This window comes from Melopsittacus undulatus, chromosome 2 (genome assembly GCF_012275295.1).
Source record: "Melopsittacus undulatus isolate bMelUnd1 chromosome 2, bMelUnd1.mat.Z, whole genome shotgun sequence".
Lineage (NCBI taxonomy): Eukaryota > Metazoa > Chordata > Aves > Psittaciformes > Psittaculidae > Melopsittacus > Melopsittacus undulatus.
Window position 1 is genome coordinate 61,587,021 of NC_047528.1, and position 18,123 is coordinate 61,605,143.

General features: G+C 37.2%; 1 protein-coding gene across 3 annotated transcripts in view; it reads right to left on the minus strand.

Annotated features, from left to right (window-relative positions):
* Positions 1-3,742: 3,742 nt before the first annotated feature.
* The window catches only part of GCC2 (GRIP and coiled-coil domain containing 2), a 26,307-nt gene continuing 11,926 nt past the window's right edge, over positions 3,743-18,123 (minus strand). Inside the window, exons 12-22 of one of the 3 annotated variants that reach the window (XM_034074396.1) lie at positions 18,111-18,123; positions 17,461-17,561; positions 17,266-17,343; positions 16,451-16,588; positions 16,166-16,287; positions 13,888-14,064; positions 12,187-12,404; positions 10,630-10,824; positions 9,715-9,854; positions 8,548-8,749; positions 3,743-7,466 (exon numbers count right to left, since the gene is read on the minus strand). The exon at positions 18,111-18,123 is cut by the window's right edge and continues 150 nt beyond it. In XM_034074396.1, coding sequence (XP_033930287.1) covers positions 7,399-7,466; positions 8,548-8,749; positions 9,715-9,854; positions 10,630-10,824; positions 12,187-12,404; positions 13,888-14,064; positions 16,166-16,287; positions 16,451-16,588; positions 17,266-17,343; positions 17,461-17,561; positions 18,111-18,123 — 1,452 coding nt within the window. In that variant the 3' untranslated portion in view covers positions 3,743-7,398. Of the gene's footprint in view, positions 7,467-8,547; positions 8,750-9,714; positions 9,855-10,629; positions 10,835-12,186; positions 12,405-13,887; positions 14,065-16,165; positions 16,288-16,450; positions 16,589-17,265; positions 17,344-17,460; positions 17,562-18,110 lie in introns of those variants that run through there. The other 2 variants (XM_034074394.1, XM_034074395.1) reach the window with 2 other exon arrangements.

The following is an 18,123-nucleotide window of genomic DNA, read 5'->3' on the forward strand; positions in this document are numbered from 1 at the left end:
AACAAGACCATTACTGTAGGCCTGGGGAAAAAGTGAGAAAGAAGGGATACTGGGGAGACAGGAAGGCTAGATGAAAGAATTTGACTGCCTGTCTCTGACCACAAATACCAGCATTTTTATACCCATTTCTGACTCATTTCCAGAAAAAGTATTTGACAATTTTGTCATGGTGATATGAAGAGACTTGAGTAAGTAGCTTGCAACTGTGTATTTGCTCTACCTTTTGCTTTCTCCCAGAACTTCATGTAGCTGCAGATGGCATATTTACAGGATCAGAGAATGATTTGTGTCAGAGTGGACCTTAAAGCTCCTCTGGTTCCAAGCCCCTGCCATGGACAGGAACACCTTCCATGAGACCAGGTTGCTCCAGCCTGGCCTTGAACACTGCCAGGGATGGGGCAGCCACAGCTTCCCCGGCAACCTGTGCCAGTGCCTCACCACCCTCATAGTAAAGAACTTCTCCCTAATAGCTAATCTAAACCTATCCTGACTCCAGGTACCTGTTAACACAGCAGCCTTGTGCATGTTTACCTTAATCTACAAGGTGGATTTCAATTATAAACTGTGTCAGTGTTCTTCATGTTGTGCCTCCAAAGTCTGGAGTTAAAGCCACAGCAAAGGAAACTTTGACCATTTAAGTATGAATAATTTTTGAATACAGGGGGTACTGGTAAACATTCATAGCAAAACTGTCAATGAATTCACAAGTAACAAATAATGTAGGTTTCATGTTCTTGCTCAGTATTAATAACTTCCCAATTCAAGAGTAAAGTCTTGATCACTGTGTTTGATCTCCATAAAAATCTTTGCTATTAAAAAAAAACCTTGTATATAGGTTATTCAGAATACTAAGAGGTTTATTTTAGTGATCATTCTGACATCCTTATAAAAGCAAAGCCGAATTTCTGCTTCACGCATTTCAGACACACCTAGCATATTCGGCCTCACCTGTTTTTTGGAAGATGGAAGGAGATTGTTCAGGAGCAGGGATATAACTTTTATAGATCGATCTTGAAACCATGCAACATTGATTAAATAAAAAAATTCCATATTTAGCAGCATAAATTTCTGCTTCATGACAAGGTCAGGAATTGGATGGACACAATAACAGCTAAAGAAAAAGCTGATGGCAGCATAACAGAACAGGTACTTTGAAAAGTAACTTAATGACTTTTGGCAGTCGTGGTAGTATTCTCACAGTTTTATTTAAGCTTGTACCCCACTTGCATATGACAGAAATGTCCTCAGCAGCATTCACTGCTAGTGATGCTTTTTAAAAAAGAAACCATTCAGGGTATCCCCTCATAGCTAACTGAAAGCTTAGTCTACATTGGTAGATAACGCTATAAAAAGAGTTAATTTAATGCACAATCACCCTTTCTGTTTACCAGGCTATTATCATTATGCTCCACCTATCATAAAAAATAAACCACTCCCTAAGCCACCTCAAATTCCTAACCCACCCATCAGAAAGAGGTTTTCAAAGTCTTTGCTGTTCAGCTACAGAAGGTAGGGACAAATCTGGTGGCAAATCCTGCTAACAAACCCATCCTTCTCTACTGCATGTGGACTACGTGTTAGCGCAAGCAGCCCCTATCTATTGTAAGATCAGTGGTATCGCCATAGGTTAAAACCTAAGTCATTGCTTGAGGCCAATTTGATGCAATTAGTTATAATTAACCGTATTTTGTTATTTGGATGTTTTTGCTAATGCCAGTATTCAGAGGTTCTCCAAAGAGATGAAATACATCCCAAGAGTCAGGCAGCACAAAAGGCAGTCAAAAGGCACACAAAAGGCCTCAGTGAGAACTAGAGGAGGGGGGACAGGTTCCAATGGGAAGTAATTTAAGTCTGTCATTTTTCAGTGTTAAACTTTTTATCACTGCAACTTTCATCCTTCAGAGTGTTACAAAACCCATGGTTCACTTCATTACATTTTCTGACAATGCTCCTGGAAGAGCAGCCCGATATATCCGCAGTCCCCCACTACTCTGCAAACTACCGGTTTAATCAGTTTCCCAGAGAAAGGCTGGTAGGGAACCTAAGGGCAGGGGCAGAGAGACACCATGTCAGCAACAGGAGTTTCTGTTGCTGTTTTTATTGCCTCCATCTGCTTCTCTCTCTGCTCTTGCAGAGGCTGCATCAGTGACACCCATCTATCCCCTGCAAAGGCTGGCGGCTTTGCCTCGGTTGCTGCAGACCACTCACAAGAGGAGCATGAACTAGTCTGTATAAATATTTGGATGGTAAAAGCCAAAAATGGTACAATTGGCCTTTTGCCTTGCCTTGGCAGAAGTAATGCTGAGCATCAGCAACTTAACTCCACAAGGGGAATGATGACAGTAAACCAGTACTTAGGTAAAAGACTTCTTCTGGTGTAATAGGTTCTAGGGTTTTTACTTTTGAGATGTTCTGCATACTGCAAGGGGCAAGAGATCCAAGAACTAATACATACCTCTACTCTGGAAGCAGTCTGAGTGTTCTCAGAACAAGCTTCGATTTTCAAGCAATGAAGCAATAAAACCCCCTTAAATCCTATACTCTTCTGCAGCTGTCTATCAATTTAAAACACTTTAAAAGGCCATTATCAGAATACTGGGACTGTGCCCTTGCCCAAACCAGCACATTGGTTTCTACACTGATTATCTTTACCTTGGATTCTTAAGAAGCCTGCAGGGATTCACTGACAACAGATAGAATAAGTGTTTCACTAAGTGGATTGGATTGTTGGAGCAGTAATTGACTTGCATTTTTCCACTTTGATTTACTATCCTCAATCTCCATTACTCAGGCCAGCCTTGATCCTGCTGGTGAGCCTGAGGAACACAGAACAGGAGGGAAGTTCTTGAACCCAAGATGCATCTTCTAATCTTTGCAAGACAATGATAAATTTTACATCAAATTCAATTTGAAAAGCAGTCAGATTATTATTTCCCTTTCCCATAGCATGTATACATTTATGTGAAAGCCGTTAAAGTTGACTTTAAATATCAGGCTTTCATTTTTGACTATTTTGTATCCATTTGTTATGTCAACTTTTTTTACGTTATGCTCCCTTCTCTGACCATCTATTTGTATAATAAGCATGGCCTAACACAAACATGGATATCAAGAAGATAAACACACCAAGCTCTCACTGGAATCAACAACCGCCTCTTCATCCACTGAGCATCTGATCTTTGTGCAGATACTGAAAAATGATCACAGGGAGTTAGGGAGGAGGTTGTTTTGTGCCCTTTGAAGCCAAATGCTATTAGGATGAAGTGCTGATTTATAAGGTGGCTTAAAATAAAAAAATACTAAGTGTAGCCTGACAAGCACATTAATAACCTTCTGCATCCCTCCTCTCTTTCGTGTCAGACATTGTCAGATTGTTGGTGACAATCTAGTAACACATTTGAAGTAATTTTAAATGAGACTTCTTTTTTCTTAAAACTTGATTTTTCCTAAAAAAAAAACAAACCCAAACCACCAAAATAAACAAACAAAAAACCCCCCAAAATCCCAAACAACAAAACCCACCCAAACCCCTGTAATAAACCAATTTCTTTTCCTCTTCCATCAATCTAGAAGTATCCATCACTGTTACTGTGTTCCAAAGTAAAGACTGCAGCTACTACACCAGATCCATAAAATCTTCTCTTTAATACTTCAGTTAACATCCCCTCATTTTCTGTCTTGCCCCTGAGAAGTATCTTCTCAGGTAGGAACCAGCATTCAGGGAAAAGAGAAAGGCATTCTGCTGGATAAAGGTGAATTTTATTGCAGCAACAGCCACATGAGAAGGCCATGAAAAGACACATTTCCAACCAAACGCTTGTCTACTCAGACTAGCAATTACAAAACTACTATAACAAATAAAATTTTACCCCTTCATACATTTGGTTTCTCACCTTGTGGATAGTAATTGCTATGTGCAAGGCTACCAAGGAAGATATTTTCACAGTACCAATAGAACCAGCAGGTAGCTGAAGAAGTGTTGGTGCACTGAATGAAACCAGGGTATACGCTAAATGAAGCATAGGTGGTTAAGCTGCCTTCAAAACCACTTAGTACAAACTAAGGAGAGTTTTTAACGACTCCTCCACGATTTCAGAATATATAATCTGTTATCAAAGCAACAAAATGGAGGGTGATAGCCAAAGGAAGATTTAAATTTAGAAAATAAACTAACCACATATTCTCTCAATTATAGATTGGCAAAGGAAAGTCACAAAAGAAAAAAAGAAACACTGCTCTTCCAGGTATCACTTCTAACATGGGTTCCCTTTGGCCATCCTGACCCCTAAATCCAACTAGCTGCATCTGCTCTACTGCCTGACAAGCTCTGGTCTTCCAGTCTTTCAAATGGAGCATATTTTGCTTGCATAGATGAGTTTCCTTCCAGGTAAAGGGAACAGGAAAGGTGTATAACCCATCTTTAAGTCAGCACAGGGGCACATGCAGGCCTGGGAACTCTGAATCACTCCCATTTTGGGGTGTCAATTAATAAATAGTCTGCACAGTGACAGTAGAGTCTCTTTTGTTTTTTTTTCTAATTATACCCTCCTTAGGCTTGGGCTGAAGGCAGGCTCACAGAGGAGCAAGAACTGGTCCTAAGCTTATAAACTCTGGGCAGGGGTTATGTTTTCTAGGAAACATCCTAACAAATACGGCACTGTAAAGAAAACAAACAATCAAAAGAAGCAGAAAGCAAATTCAGCACACTGCTCTTCCAAAGGAGAGCACCACAGTATATCAAGAAGCAGCATTACTGGTTAAATCTTCAAATTGCTTTTTGAAAGCAGATCACAGCTAGAATGCTGTACATTACAAATGCAAATATATGACATATAAAAAGTTTTCTATGCAAAATAATCCTGCTTCCAGTCCACATTTTTCTATGCCATTTACTGCAAGTGTATATTAAACTTTGATACATTTGCTTACAGACAGTTTATTGCCACAAAGGTAAATTCCGGTAATCTTAGCAACAGAACAGAGCTTACTAACAGTTATTAAAATATTTTACAGTAATTAAGATCTTAATCTTCCATTGTAGGAGAAAAAAAAGAAAAAAGTGATGCAAGTTGTCCACTACATTCAGAAGTACGATAGCTGAGTTTTACTAAGAAACAGGGAGCATGCAACTCAGACTTGAAAGAAGTCAATAGGGAACCGGTATTTAATACAGCCAGATAAATATGTCACTTGCATACAATTTATTCACAGCTTAAAAACATTAAATAATCTACAGTTCTGAAATATGTGCATTTTAAAAGGAACTTGTCACAGCTCTTCAGTGATAGCCAAGCAGACATCATGCAGAAGAGACTAAATCAGGTCAGCTGCAAATTGCATTTAAACTAAGACAGAGTTGTATCCTTCCACTCATGTGCTTCCATTGTTAAAATCACAGCAGGAGAATGACTTGCACTTATTTTTATGCATGTTTCAAATCTCTCCTGTCTGTCGCTCTGTTTTGGCATTCTTTTGAGTGATGTTAACTAAATTCAGCTGTGAATAAGTAGTTAGAATTCAATATCCCAGACCCAGAGCAAATTGTGAATGTTGAAAATATTGTAGTTGTTTCAAAAGCCTAAACTTGGCCATATGTTTGCTATCTACATGTCCACGCTACAGACATCCAAGAGTCTCATACCCTCTCTACTATTTATCAGTTTTGTGATCTGTCCACAGAAAAAAAGCAACAAAAAAATGCTTAAGACTGTGGGAAAGAATTAAAATATCTATATAAAGCCTGTTGGCTTTGACAACTGTGTATTGAAATATACATAAGCAAAAACTTAAACCAAAAGCACAGCTACTGCAGTTTATTTGCAACATATGCTGCCTTTCTGTTCTTATGTCTAGATTAATCTCAGCCCCAAATAAGGCAATATTAAAGGAATGAGCATCCTTTATAAGAAAGGAAGAATACTATTTAGTATTGGTATGCATACCAGGGAGTGATTCTCTGTAAAACAGCACAGAGAGTGTGAAAATCTGAGTGAAAAAGATAGAAAGATGCTGGTTGAAACGGTTTAAAAAAAATTCGTCTGCATCTTAATAAATTACAAATAAGTTAAGCTGATGAAAGGCAGCATGGACTATAAAAAGGGGAAAAGAAGACTGAAGCTAAAAAACAAAAAAAGCTGTGTTGGTAACAAAAGTAGGAATTCTACAGCAGAGATTTATTTTTCTTGAAGAGAACCAAAACATTCTGTTGAATAACCTGGAACAGAGATTATCTTGTCTCTGCAGAAGATTTGTGCAAATTATGTGTGCAAACACAGAGAAGTGAGAGAAGGGTGTAACATCTTCAATCATTAGAAAATTGAAAAGATGCATCTACTGACAAAAGCTCCCTCCATTTCTCCCAGAAGCTATTATTAGGAGTCCGACCTACACACTCGGATTCTTCCTTTAGTGTCTTCAGTATGAGTAAGTCAGAATGAGTTTAGCCTTTTCACCTAAGTACAGAGGTCGCTACAGTAATGGAACTTCCTATTCTTGAACACAAACTCCCAACCCCTAGTTAAAAAGCCATAGCTTAAGACGTTTCTCCCAAAGCTTCAGCTCACTTATGACCTCTGATTCTTGGATTACTATCCCAAGATTTCCACTGGTGCCATTAATCTCTGCTCCAATGCCATCCTCCAGATGTGCCAAGTGTTATATTTCATATAGTTTTAGGCACCCTCTATATTTTGTGCATCACTGCCTTGGTATTTTCAATCCAGCTTCTGCAAAAAAAACCCAATAACACACAAACAAAAAAAAAAAACCCAGAAAACAAAAAAATTCCTACGCCAAAACGAAAACCCCATCACAAACAAACACAAAAAATCCCCTCACAGGACTAAAAATTCAGTCATGTTAAAGCAGAAAATGCCACTTCTGTTTCTTAATGCACTTACATTTTGTAAGCATCACCAGACAGGAAACAACAATTTTAATTTCTTCATCGTGCAGAGAATAACACTAACCATATAGATTAGCAAGCTGAAAAAAATATGTGAAATTGTAAACACTTTAAAATGCCTTAAGTCTAGTTCTGGTTATTCCAGTTTACTACATTAGACCAAGTTTTTAAATCAGTTTCAAAAGAGCCATCATAGGTTTGTCAAATTCTGTTTCCAAGCAATTTGCAATTAATTTGTCACGTCTCATTATACTACTGATCATCAGCTTTAACATTCACAACAGGACCAGTTCACTGCTATATCAGAGTGCAATATAGGACAGTCTTTCACAGCTACTAATGGCTTCTTTCTTAAGAGTCTAAAAAGCCCAAAGTAACACACAGAAATAAAAACTTGTGATTCAATGCTATAACACAAACAGGCTGTTATTCTATATAAAGATTTCTTTTTGCAACGGTGGAATGTGTTTAAAGATTCAGCGTTTTCATTCTTATCAAAGTCCCGACCAGCTGTGGAGGTAGGAAGCCCACCCAGAGGACCGTGAGCTACTCTCTTCCTCACCTGAAGAAAGATGAAAAACATACTTTATTATGTTAGACATTACATAATTTGGTTACATGACCTTGTTTCCCTCACTGCTTCTGTTCTTTTTCAAATGTCCTCTTAAACTTGTTGAAGAGGTAACAATTCAATACTCACTCTTAGGCTGCTATAAATATATTCATGGATTTTACCACCAAGTCCACTTTATTTTGGGTACTTAAGGATGTTTTAGAGGCCATTTATCACTTTTCTCCAGAAAAATCCAATGAGTGGTCATTAGAGTGCCAGAACGAGCTCAAAATGCTATGGTCTTAATTTACACCTCATCTTTCCAAATGCAAGCCTATCATGGAATGGAGTACTTTGCCATGTCCCTTATTAATGTGATTTTGTTCAGAAGTTTGAAGTGCTTACATATACACGTGGTATTTTATATCAACAAGGTATAGCTCAGTTGCTAGTGAAGTACATGAAGCTACAGGTTGTTACTGAGAGGTGACAATTCATTAAAAAGTGTTTTAAAGGGGACAAATGCTTAGACTGAAACAAAGCTAGAACTTTTTTTATATAGTCAGCTCTTTGGTTAATTTCATGCAAAGGCTGAACGCTTCTGTTCCTTCCCTTGCTCCTTTATTTCTTAAACAAAAAGCATATTTTCTTGAAGAGATTTTTGAAGTTACTTTAACTAATATTATATCCACAGTACTGCATCGGGAGAATCCCTTTAATTGTTTAGAACATCTGCCAAGAAAGTAATCTATATTAACCTCTATTTTAAGTTCACTTTAACAGAAATCTTACTCTACTCAAAACATGAACACATTACATTCTTACAACTTACTACTGTCTTCCTAAAATGGTTGTTTCAGAAGACATTATATTTTGTCTTAATTTTATTTATACTTTGGGGTATTTGTTCTATTTGCTGAAAACTGAATAGTAACTTCCCAACAAAGCAAAAGGGCTTTATTGCTAGCTCACTGGCATTACATTGCTAAGTTATGTTTTCCTTACAAAATCTATAAAAGAAAGTGTAGAACTTCAGTTGCCTTTATTTCCAGTTCTTTTTTTTTGCGACCATGTTTTGACCACTGCATACCTTGGGCAATTGCAACTAACTTCCCCTTCTCTTCAGGGCTGAGCTGCAACATGGTGTCTATTACTGGAAGCAGCCTTTCCTTCTCACTTCCTGATTTTAGAAATATGAACTGCAGTAGAACATTCTTCAAGTATTCTAGATTAGCCACAGACTTTTCTCTCTCTTGATTTCTTTCCAGTCTTCTTATTTCATTCTTAAGAAGCTGCAGATGAGGGAAAAAAATATGCAATATTGTTTGCTTCATATAATGAGCAATTGAACAAAGATCTTTTGAAAAGCTAAAAAGCGAATTATGCAGCTTGCTTCTAAAATAACTACGTGTGCATAGCAACACATTCTGGACAAAAATCCAGTTAAAACTGAACATGATTATGTTGTCCAGAAATACATTTTTATCGATCAAAAATAATCCATTGTAATAATATGCAGTAGTTGTAACACTCTTATACAATATATTACATATTTAATATTTTATAACACTATTATATTATTAATATAATAGCACAAATTATTCAATTTCAGTGATAAAGAGTAACAGTTGAACATTTAAGTTGGCAGTGTGGATCAAAGAGCTAACAATATTATCGTTCATCAAAAAACATTTTATAAAAGAAAGCTTAGCATGTTTAAAGGATATTTTTATGTCAAAATGCTTCCAGAAAACTCAGGGAGTTACAATCAAATCAAACCAAATTCTATCAGTACATGTATCTCTAAACATGTATCTTCTTTTAATCTAAGACAGCTAAAAGGGGTTACAGAAAGAAGAACCAGACAATAGTTCCCTTGGGATTTACTGCCTGTATCAAAGTGAAAACAGTGAGGGCACTTTATTAAACATTAAACTTCCAAACTCTTGAGGGTTTTTTTTCATAGCAGCTTTTACTCCTCACCTCCCTCCACAAAATCCACCTGCATCCCTCGCAGCCCAGAAACTGGAGGGGAGGTGGGAAGCATGGAGGGGAGTATAACAAAACCCAAGCAGCTGAAGTCAACTCTTGGAGACCCAATTAGTTCTGTGGAATAAAGCCCTTCCAAAATTAAGTTTTGCATCACCAAATTTTTGTAGACTGGGATATTCTAAACATTCCTGGTGTTAAACATTTGGGCTAAGAAACAGATCAGAGAAATTAGAGCTGTCCCCACATTTCCTGCATGCCTGCTAACCTTTATTTGTTCCATCAGGATTGCATTGGTTGCTTCTGATTCACGAAGTAATTCATTCAAGTGATCAGCACTCTTCGATGTTGTGTTTAGTTTCTGAATCAGTTCATCCTTGGTGAGTTCTGTTTGCCACTGAGGTGGCTCTGCAATTAATTGGAAAAGAAAACTGAGAAGCAGAAAGCATTTGCACCTACTTACCATTAGGACTTGTAGTTTCTTAGGAACAAAATCCATGCAAAGTCAAACTGAAAAATTAACAGGCATCATTTCTGCTGCATGCTTGTTTTGTGATATATTTTTGTATATATATTAGAAGGGGATTGGCAAATCAGTTCTAAGTGTGTCAAGGTACATGGTTTTAATTTACGCCTTGTTTACTACCCATAGATGGAGATACTCAACAGTTCTCTGCAAGACATTCAGCAGACTTTTACCACACAATTAGATGCTACCATATATTTTTTCTATTTTTTGTGGACTCTTACAACATTGTCTTCATGCTTGCTAGAAAAAAACTACAAAAAAAAATCCTGCTGTAATAAGCCACATTAAGATAAACAGACATTTTATCTTTTCATTATTAGGAGTTAAATCAGCACTTATTGTTGCTAGTAGACTAGTCCAGAATACGAAAGATTCTGTAACTATTTATTGATTTGCTCATCCAGTCTTTTTCCATTATAAAGTCACAAATATGACATCTTTAAGTCACTAAAACCTGTAGCAATGTTCTACTGTTAGTCCTTACTCCAGGACAAAACTACCAAAATTCAGGATACTGTAAACTCAGTGGCACTTAAGGAGGCTTGTGCCTTGCACCCAAAAGAATGAAAACACAACTTCCTCAGATATTTTGAGGACAGAAACTTCTGAAACTTCTGTAGGAAAGTGCTTAAAACAGCCACATATTCTACCTACCAGGTTTTTCTTCTGGAGAGTTCAAAAGTTGTTCCAAGGATGGTATATAAGTGCTGGCTGAAGAGACGGACTCTGTGTCCGTTGTTTCCATACCTTCTCCCTCTTCCCTAGCTACAGTATATACATCAAGAACAGGAAGGTCAGTGTTTCGGCCTTCTCTCAAGTTCTTCGTAGCTGGATTTGAAACAGCTGGAGCTGAAAAATACTGATGTTTGTCATCAGAATGAAAGCAGCAGGGCTATTTCATAAGTGTGACTGTCTCACACTGGAGAGCAGTATACATAATAGTCTTCAAAATGCAAGGGGAGGAAAAGTGAAGAAAGAGGAGAAAGCCAAATACATACATAAACATTTCTAATAGAAAATATAGCCTTTCACCTCCAAATGATCATTCCAACTAAAGTCTGTTTCTAAATCCAAATTCAATTGGCAATTTTCAGTGACTATGAAACCTTCATGGAACCCTTCCTGAAGATGTGCTGTAGCTATGAGTGTCAAACATTTTTAATGCAAAACAGAATTAGCTTTTTTTTAACCAGTCTTGTGGGAAGTTTAAATTGTTCTAATACTGTGCGCACTGCCCTGCTAATTCAGTAACATATGGAAAGAGTAACTTCTTAAACTATTCCTGCTGTTTGGCAAATGTCCAACTACATCCTAATCAGTATCTTTACAGATACAAAAATAGCGCTTGAGCTTGAACACAGTAAAATCTTGTATTAGAAGATGGATCAAGTAACAAGTATACCAACAACAAACACTGTTAAAACAGCTTTCAATACATTCTTCCTTAGCTTTATCCCTCGTAGTTGAGGCAAACTGATAGAAGGGCACCAAATATTTACAAAGTAATTTCTCTCCATCTGACAATGCAAATACTGTAAAAGAGGTAACAGTGATGCAGATTCTAGAACAGAATAGAATAGTTCTAGTTAGAAGGGACCTACTATGATCATCTAGTCTAACAGCCTGACCAATGCAGGGCTGACCAAAAGTTAGAGCACATTGTTAAGGGCATTGTCTAAATGCCTCCTAAACACTAACAGGCTTGGGACACTGACCACCTCTAGGAAGCCTGTTCCAGGGTTTGACCACCCTCTTGGTAAAGAAATTCTTTCTCTAGTCTGAACCTCGCCAGTCACAGCTTGGAACCACTCCCACACATCCTGCCACTGTGTACCAGTGAGAAGAGCTCAGCACCTCCCTCTGCAATTCCCCTCCTCAGAAAGCTATGTAAAACAGGGAGGCCACCCCTCAGCCTCCTTTTTTCCAAACAAGACAAATCCAAATGCCCAGCTGCTCCTCAAAGCACATTCCTTCCAGCCCTTCCAGCATAATGCCTTCCTCTGGATGCATTCAAGTATCCTAAGATTCTGAAGGGACGGTAATAGCAAAGACTCAGTTCCTTATCTGGTATCAGTGAATTGATACAGCATGCTGCAAATTCTCCAACAAAAGTTTCTGGTGTATTAGAGAACCACAGGTTATGAGCATGTTTTAAACTCAGACTCAGGTACACAAATCTGCGTCTAACCCAAGATTATGACTGAAAGTTACCTCTAGTGCTTGGTTCACTCTTGAGTTGGAAAAGCTGAGCTTCTACTCTGGACAGTTGCTGCTGAAGTGTCTCTACTGTCTTCCTGTGCTCTTCTTGCAGGTTCCTGACTTGATCTCTGAAATTGTTCCGGAGGGCTTCATTCTGGGCTGTCAGCTGACTCAAAGCCTGGGCATGCTCTGTTTTCATGACCATGTTCTCAGATTGTATTGTGCAGAGCCTGAAAGCAGCGTGTACAAAATCCGTGAGAAACTGACAGCAAAACATTGTCATTCTTACATCTCAAAAATGTTAGAGTGTAAAGCAGTTTTCAATTCTCATGTGTGTGATTATTTTAGAATGACTGTGCAGCTTTTTCATATTTAAATTCCTCTTTTGCAGGGAAAATTTAAGACTGAAAAAGCTACACTTATTGCTTATCACATGAATGCACTATACTACATAAACTCTTGATTTCTATTTCAAAATACAAAATTCAGACATCTTTGGGAAAAAAATAAGAGCGTCAGACATTGTAGTCTAAACATTCTTAAATTCTAGAACCACAACATGGCTGTTTATAGTGTCATACAGGGCATATCCCTTATTTTATGATCCACTTCCTTTAACATTTATTTACAAAATACACAGAACTTCTGAAAATGAAGGTTTCCAAGAAGCCAAGTTTAATCTGTTTTAAGGTTTAACTTTCAGCGCAAAAGAGGGTAGAAGAACGTAGCTGTCAGCAAGAAAAACGTCAGTAACACATAAATTGTACATGGTTTGGAGATCCTCCAGAAGCAAGACAAAATTGTCACAAGCAATTAAACAAGTGCATGTATGGAAAGACTAAGCATAGGCCTTGCCCTTATAAGCATACAAACTTAAATACAGCCACAGCAGCAAAGAGCTTGTCTCTCTGGGTACAAAGGGAACCTACTATGGTATGGGTTGTTTCCAGAAAAATGCAGAAGCATGTGATTTAGTTGGTTACTAAATCAGCTGAATGCAGGACATCATTTAGTTGATGAATCATTACGTGGCTATCAGGAACAGATAAACCAGTACAAAGATAGTGATGAAAAGCCAACAGTTCCTAATACTAAGATCCAATTTCTAATGAATATTTAATGTCAACTTCTTTGTACCCTAAATAGAGCAGACAAGACAACAAAAGACCCCTTTTTGAAGAGTTCAAGCATTAGGTACTCATGTGATTTTTCAAGAAGTGATACAGATTAAAAAAAAATCATTCAATTTTGAAAAATTTGCAAATTAAGATTGTAGCAAGCACAGACTCAAACCACAGTACCTTCTGTAAGAAAAGCACTGCGTGGACACAGGACTGAGTATTTTGTCAGTGAAATCATTTGCTCTGCATTTAACTACCTTATTTTTGTAATAGGAAACATCCAAATTTAGTTGAGTAGTCCAACACACATGCAGTGCTGAGCACTGAACTTAAGAACAATCAATGTGCTTAATAATGCTATTTTTAAAATCTAATAGTTAGCACATAGAAAGCTGGCAGAAATCTCAAATTCTCTGATTAGCTACCGCTTCATTTTCACTGCTGAAACTTTTAAAAGCTTTTAAAAACTCCTTTAACTTTCTTAATAATCATGCCCTTTCCTTTGGAAATACAGCTAAAGGCCACTACATGCCCAATCCTTAAAAGTTCACACAAAATAAATTAGCTGTATTTATTCATCATCAGACCATACTTTTCACGGAGTTCTGCCTCTTTTGCAACAGTCTCTTGCAGCATCTTATTGTGTCTTTCCAGCAGGGTGTCATGTTCAGACTGCAACACCTCAAGTTCAGACGCATTCAGCTGTGAATTATGCTGAGCATCTTGCAGCTTAATTTTAAGTTGCTCTATCACCATTTCCAATTGTTCTCTGCAAGAGGAAGAAAAAGAAATAAGCAACATACATTTAAAAAGAATTACATTAATTCAGAACCTATATCTGAAACATTTTGAATAGTTAATCCAAACTGCTTGTTTATTCATTAAATCAATGCAGCACAAAATAATCTTAGAATGTGACTGCTGCAGAAACAATTAGAAAAGTTCTGATCCCGTTTCAATATAGTTATAAATAGGTTTATCACATCCCATCTGAACTGCTGGGAATATAACTATAGAGTTAGAAAGTGAGATGATACCACTTTCTACTTTAAGCTGGTTTAAAGGAACAAGACATAAGGAGAATAACATGTAAGATACAGATGAGATAAACAATTTCTTCTTAAAAGTGGTGGAGGTTTTTTTGTTTAGTAAGTGCACATCAGTTAAATGACACTGAATACAGCAGACAAATGTCTTGATTAAATTTTGTGCAAAAGACTGGAAAGCAACATCAGGATATAAAAACAGATTAGCTATACTGGTCAAAAATAGATCAAAAACTGATATACCAGGAGGAAAGTCTTAAGTCACACACATTCTCCTTTTATGCTTTCTATATTCATATACGCAGACATCTCCATTATCTTATTAACGGTGTATCTCATTAATCCTTAAAGCTGATGCTTATAAATAATTCCTTTGAAATCTATGTCATAGAATCATATAATCATAGAATAGTTAGGGTTGGAAAGGACCCTAAGATCATCTAGTTCCAACCCCCCTGCCATGGGCAGGGACACCTCACACTAAACCATATCACCCAAGGCTTCATCCAACTTGGCCTTGAACACTGCCAGGGATGGAGCATTCACAACTTCCGTGGGCAACCCATTCCAGTACCTCACCACCCTAATGGTAAAGAATTTCCTCCTTATATCCAATCTAAACCTCTGCTGTTTAAGTTTCAACCCATTACCCCTTGTCCTATCACTACAGTCCCTAATGAATTACTTGATTTCTTGCCCACTTTTTCCCCAGGGTGACCCTCTCACAAGAATCTGATGCTACCAGTGCTTTTTATAATTCTGCAAAAAGGAAATACAAAGAAATGCAACTCTAACAGCTTACTTGCTTCAAAAGAAAGGAAGAGGTAAATGTAGCTAAAAAACCCCAAACCAATCGTAAGCCCGGTCCTCTAAGAAAGCACAGGTCTCCCTCTGGTGGATTTTCAGACGCAATTGCACGTTAAGATCCGTGTCAGAAATTAGTTTTGACATCTTACACATAAACGACCAGTCTGGCACCAAAGACATCGATCAATAACTATAAAACAAAGCCTTACAGGAAGAAGTCTACTTCTGAAGTGGGTTCAGACATTTTCTGAAGTGAATCTGAACTTACCTGGCTTACGACCATACTTAAATGATTTTCAGGGGACATTAGGCAGTGAAACTCTCCTTGCCCTTTCCCCGAGTCTTTCCTCATATAACAGCTGATAAGACAACAGTATTTCATAAATCTGCTGGAACTGATGACCAGAGCTTTACCTACACTGAAGAGTTCTGCTCTTTTCTTCCTAGTTGGAAGTGGTACTTTTCAACAATACTTTATGTCAGAGAAAATGACATGGCAAGCATGCACAGATATGCTGGCCAATTTCTGCCACAAAATTCGTGAGAACATTCCTAACATCTTACTTCTCCCTCTGACTGTAACAACAGGTAATCTACATAAAAATGACTGCTAAAAAAAGATAAATCAATGAATTAGAAACTAGCAGTATCACCATGGTATAAATTGATCTTTCTTCTGTTCAGATAGGCAGAGCAACAGTTAGATTACAGATCAGATAAATGTACAGAAACAGAGCTTTAAAAAAGGCACAACAAAAAAAAAAAAATCAAAAAACTCCAAGCAAACAAAACAAACAACCTCCCCCCCCAAAAAAGACAAAACCAAAACCAAACAAAAAAAAAAAAAACAAACCAAAGCCCCACAAACAAACCGCAAAACCACAAAGTAACTGCCTCCCTTCTGACATTCTCCTTATTGAAGTGTGGAATTCCCTATTGGTCAGCAATTGGCAAAGGCAAGCTCAATAAATTAAGCATCAGTATTTTTCTGTATGCGTATAAAAATTTTGAGTTTACCTTTCTTTTTTGGCTCCCTCAGATTCTGTCTGAGAAGCAGATTTATTCTTTTGCTGTTTTAGAACATTATGAACACGGACTTTGTAGCTCTCGAATTCAGATGTAACAGATGCTTGTTCAGCCTATCACACAGAAAGCACAACCTTCATAAGTTATGCTAGTAACTATTGCTCCCTTATTTACCTAAAATTAAATATATCTTACACTGAAAACCCCCACACCCAAATTAAGAACCACCTGTTGCATTTTCTTATTTTAAATTGATAATTACTCCCACTAGAGTACCTGGGCTGCTTTGCACTCTTCTTGCAAGGTTGCCATTTTTTGCTGGTAGGCATTCAATGTACGCTGGTGCTGCTCCGAAGAAGTTCGCAGGAGTTCCTGAACTTTATGCTTTTCTGATGTTAGCTCAGCTACTTGAATCTGAAAAAAGTCAGTTGAAAACTTCACTATGACAAAATTTCTTCTTCCTTCTCACAGACAACCCAGGATTCTGCTACAGTAATTCCCATGCAGAACTGGTGAATATAAGATTAAAATCCAATAAAAACAGAATTAAAAAAAGACATGGGTTACCATGTACTTAATTAAATATGTTATGTTGTCTAAAGAGATAATTGAAGATAAAATTACAGTGGGGGGGTGGCAGCATTTAAGAAAGCCCAGCCCTCGCCTTCACTTCCCTGCAACTTTTTATTACATTCAATTCCTATCCTGCCCAGCCAACAAAATCTGTACAGATAGACAACACTTAATTTTTTTGCTGACAAAATTGGGTTCTTTTGTTTTAAACTGAGCAACTTCTTTTTTTAAAGTAATTATTTTAAACCACATCCCAACTACAAATTTCAAACTACACAGTCTTCTGTTTTGGTGGAAAGGGAAAGAAGAACAAGAAAGGGTAAACCTGCTTAAAGAACATCACAGGTGAAATATTTGGGGAAAGCAGCAAACAGTCAAAACTCATTTAAGAAAGAGTTAATAACCTAGTACAGCCAGTAACCTTTTTACTTTTCACCCTATGTTCCATCCAAGTACAAATAACAACCATATTACTTAAATAAGAAACCTTATAATAATAAAGAAGTGAAGTTTCTTACCTTAAAGGCTTCTACTTGTTGTTGACTGGCTTCCAGTTCCCCTTTTAATGATGCCTGCAACATTAGATGGTCGTTTTCCTGCATGATAAAATTAGCTGGTTATTAAAAACCCCCAAATCTCAGCAACTTAATTCAGCCCATTTTTTAAAAGCTAGTTTAAAAATGGACTACACAGTCATTAACAAATGAACTTACAGCTTGTTTTGAATCAGCCAGTTCTTTTTTGGTTTTCACCAGGAGTTGTTTTATCTTGGCATTTCTTTCCTCATCCTGTTGCATAGTTGACTGCAGTGACTCTAATGCAGAAAACACCAGTTATATGCAAAAGAAACTTTCTGTCTTGTATTTCCTTAACAATATTAGAAAATATTTAACCACAATCTGACATATTTCCTAAGAGCTGCAAATAAGTAGCTTATAGTAAGTTTAGTATCCTATTCCCAAGTATCACAAAAATCTTCAGAGAAATTAGATTGTTTTGAGACTTACAGTTAAGGATAGTAAGAAATTAATTTCTCAACCATATACTAACTAGTAAACTTTAATGTGTGTGGTACGTCAGAATGAAAACCCTTCAGTCACCAACTTTCAGAACTTAAGATGAACTGTGTTTATTACCTGATTCTATTATTAAGTTAATCAGGCAGGCAACCTGGCTTTTATTTACTGACTACTACATCAACTTAGTAAAATTTCCTTTATGGAAAAGTAATTTGACTATGTAATTGTTTAGGATCCCTGCAAAACTTCCTCAAGTCAATGAGTGAGAGAAGCTGTTTCTGGATGCTACTTTTTATCATTACTAACTATACCATAGTGATTCTTGTTGTTTATACATTACTCACTTATTTCTTCCTG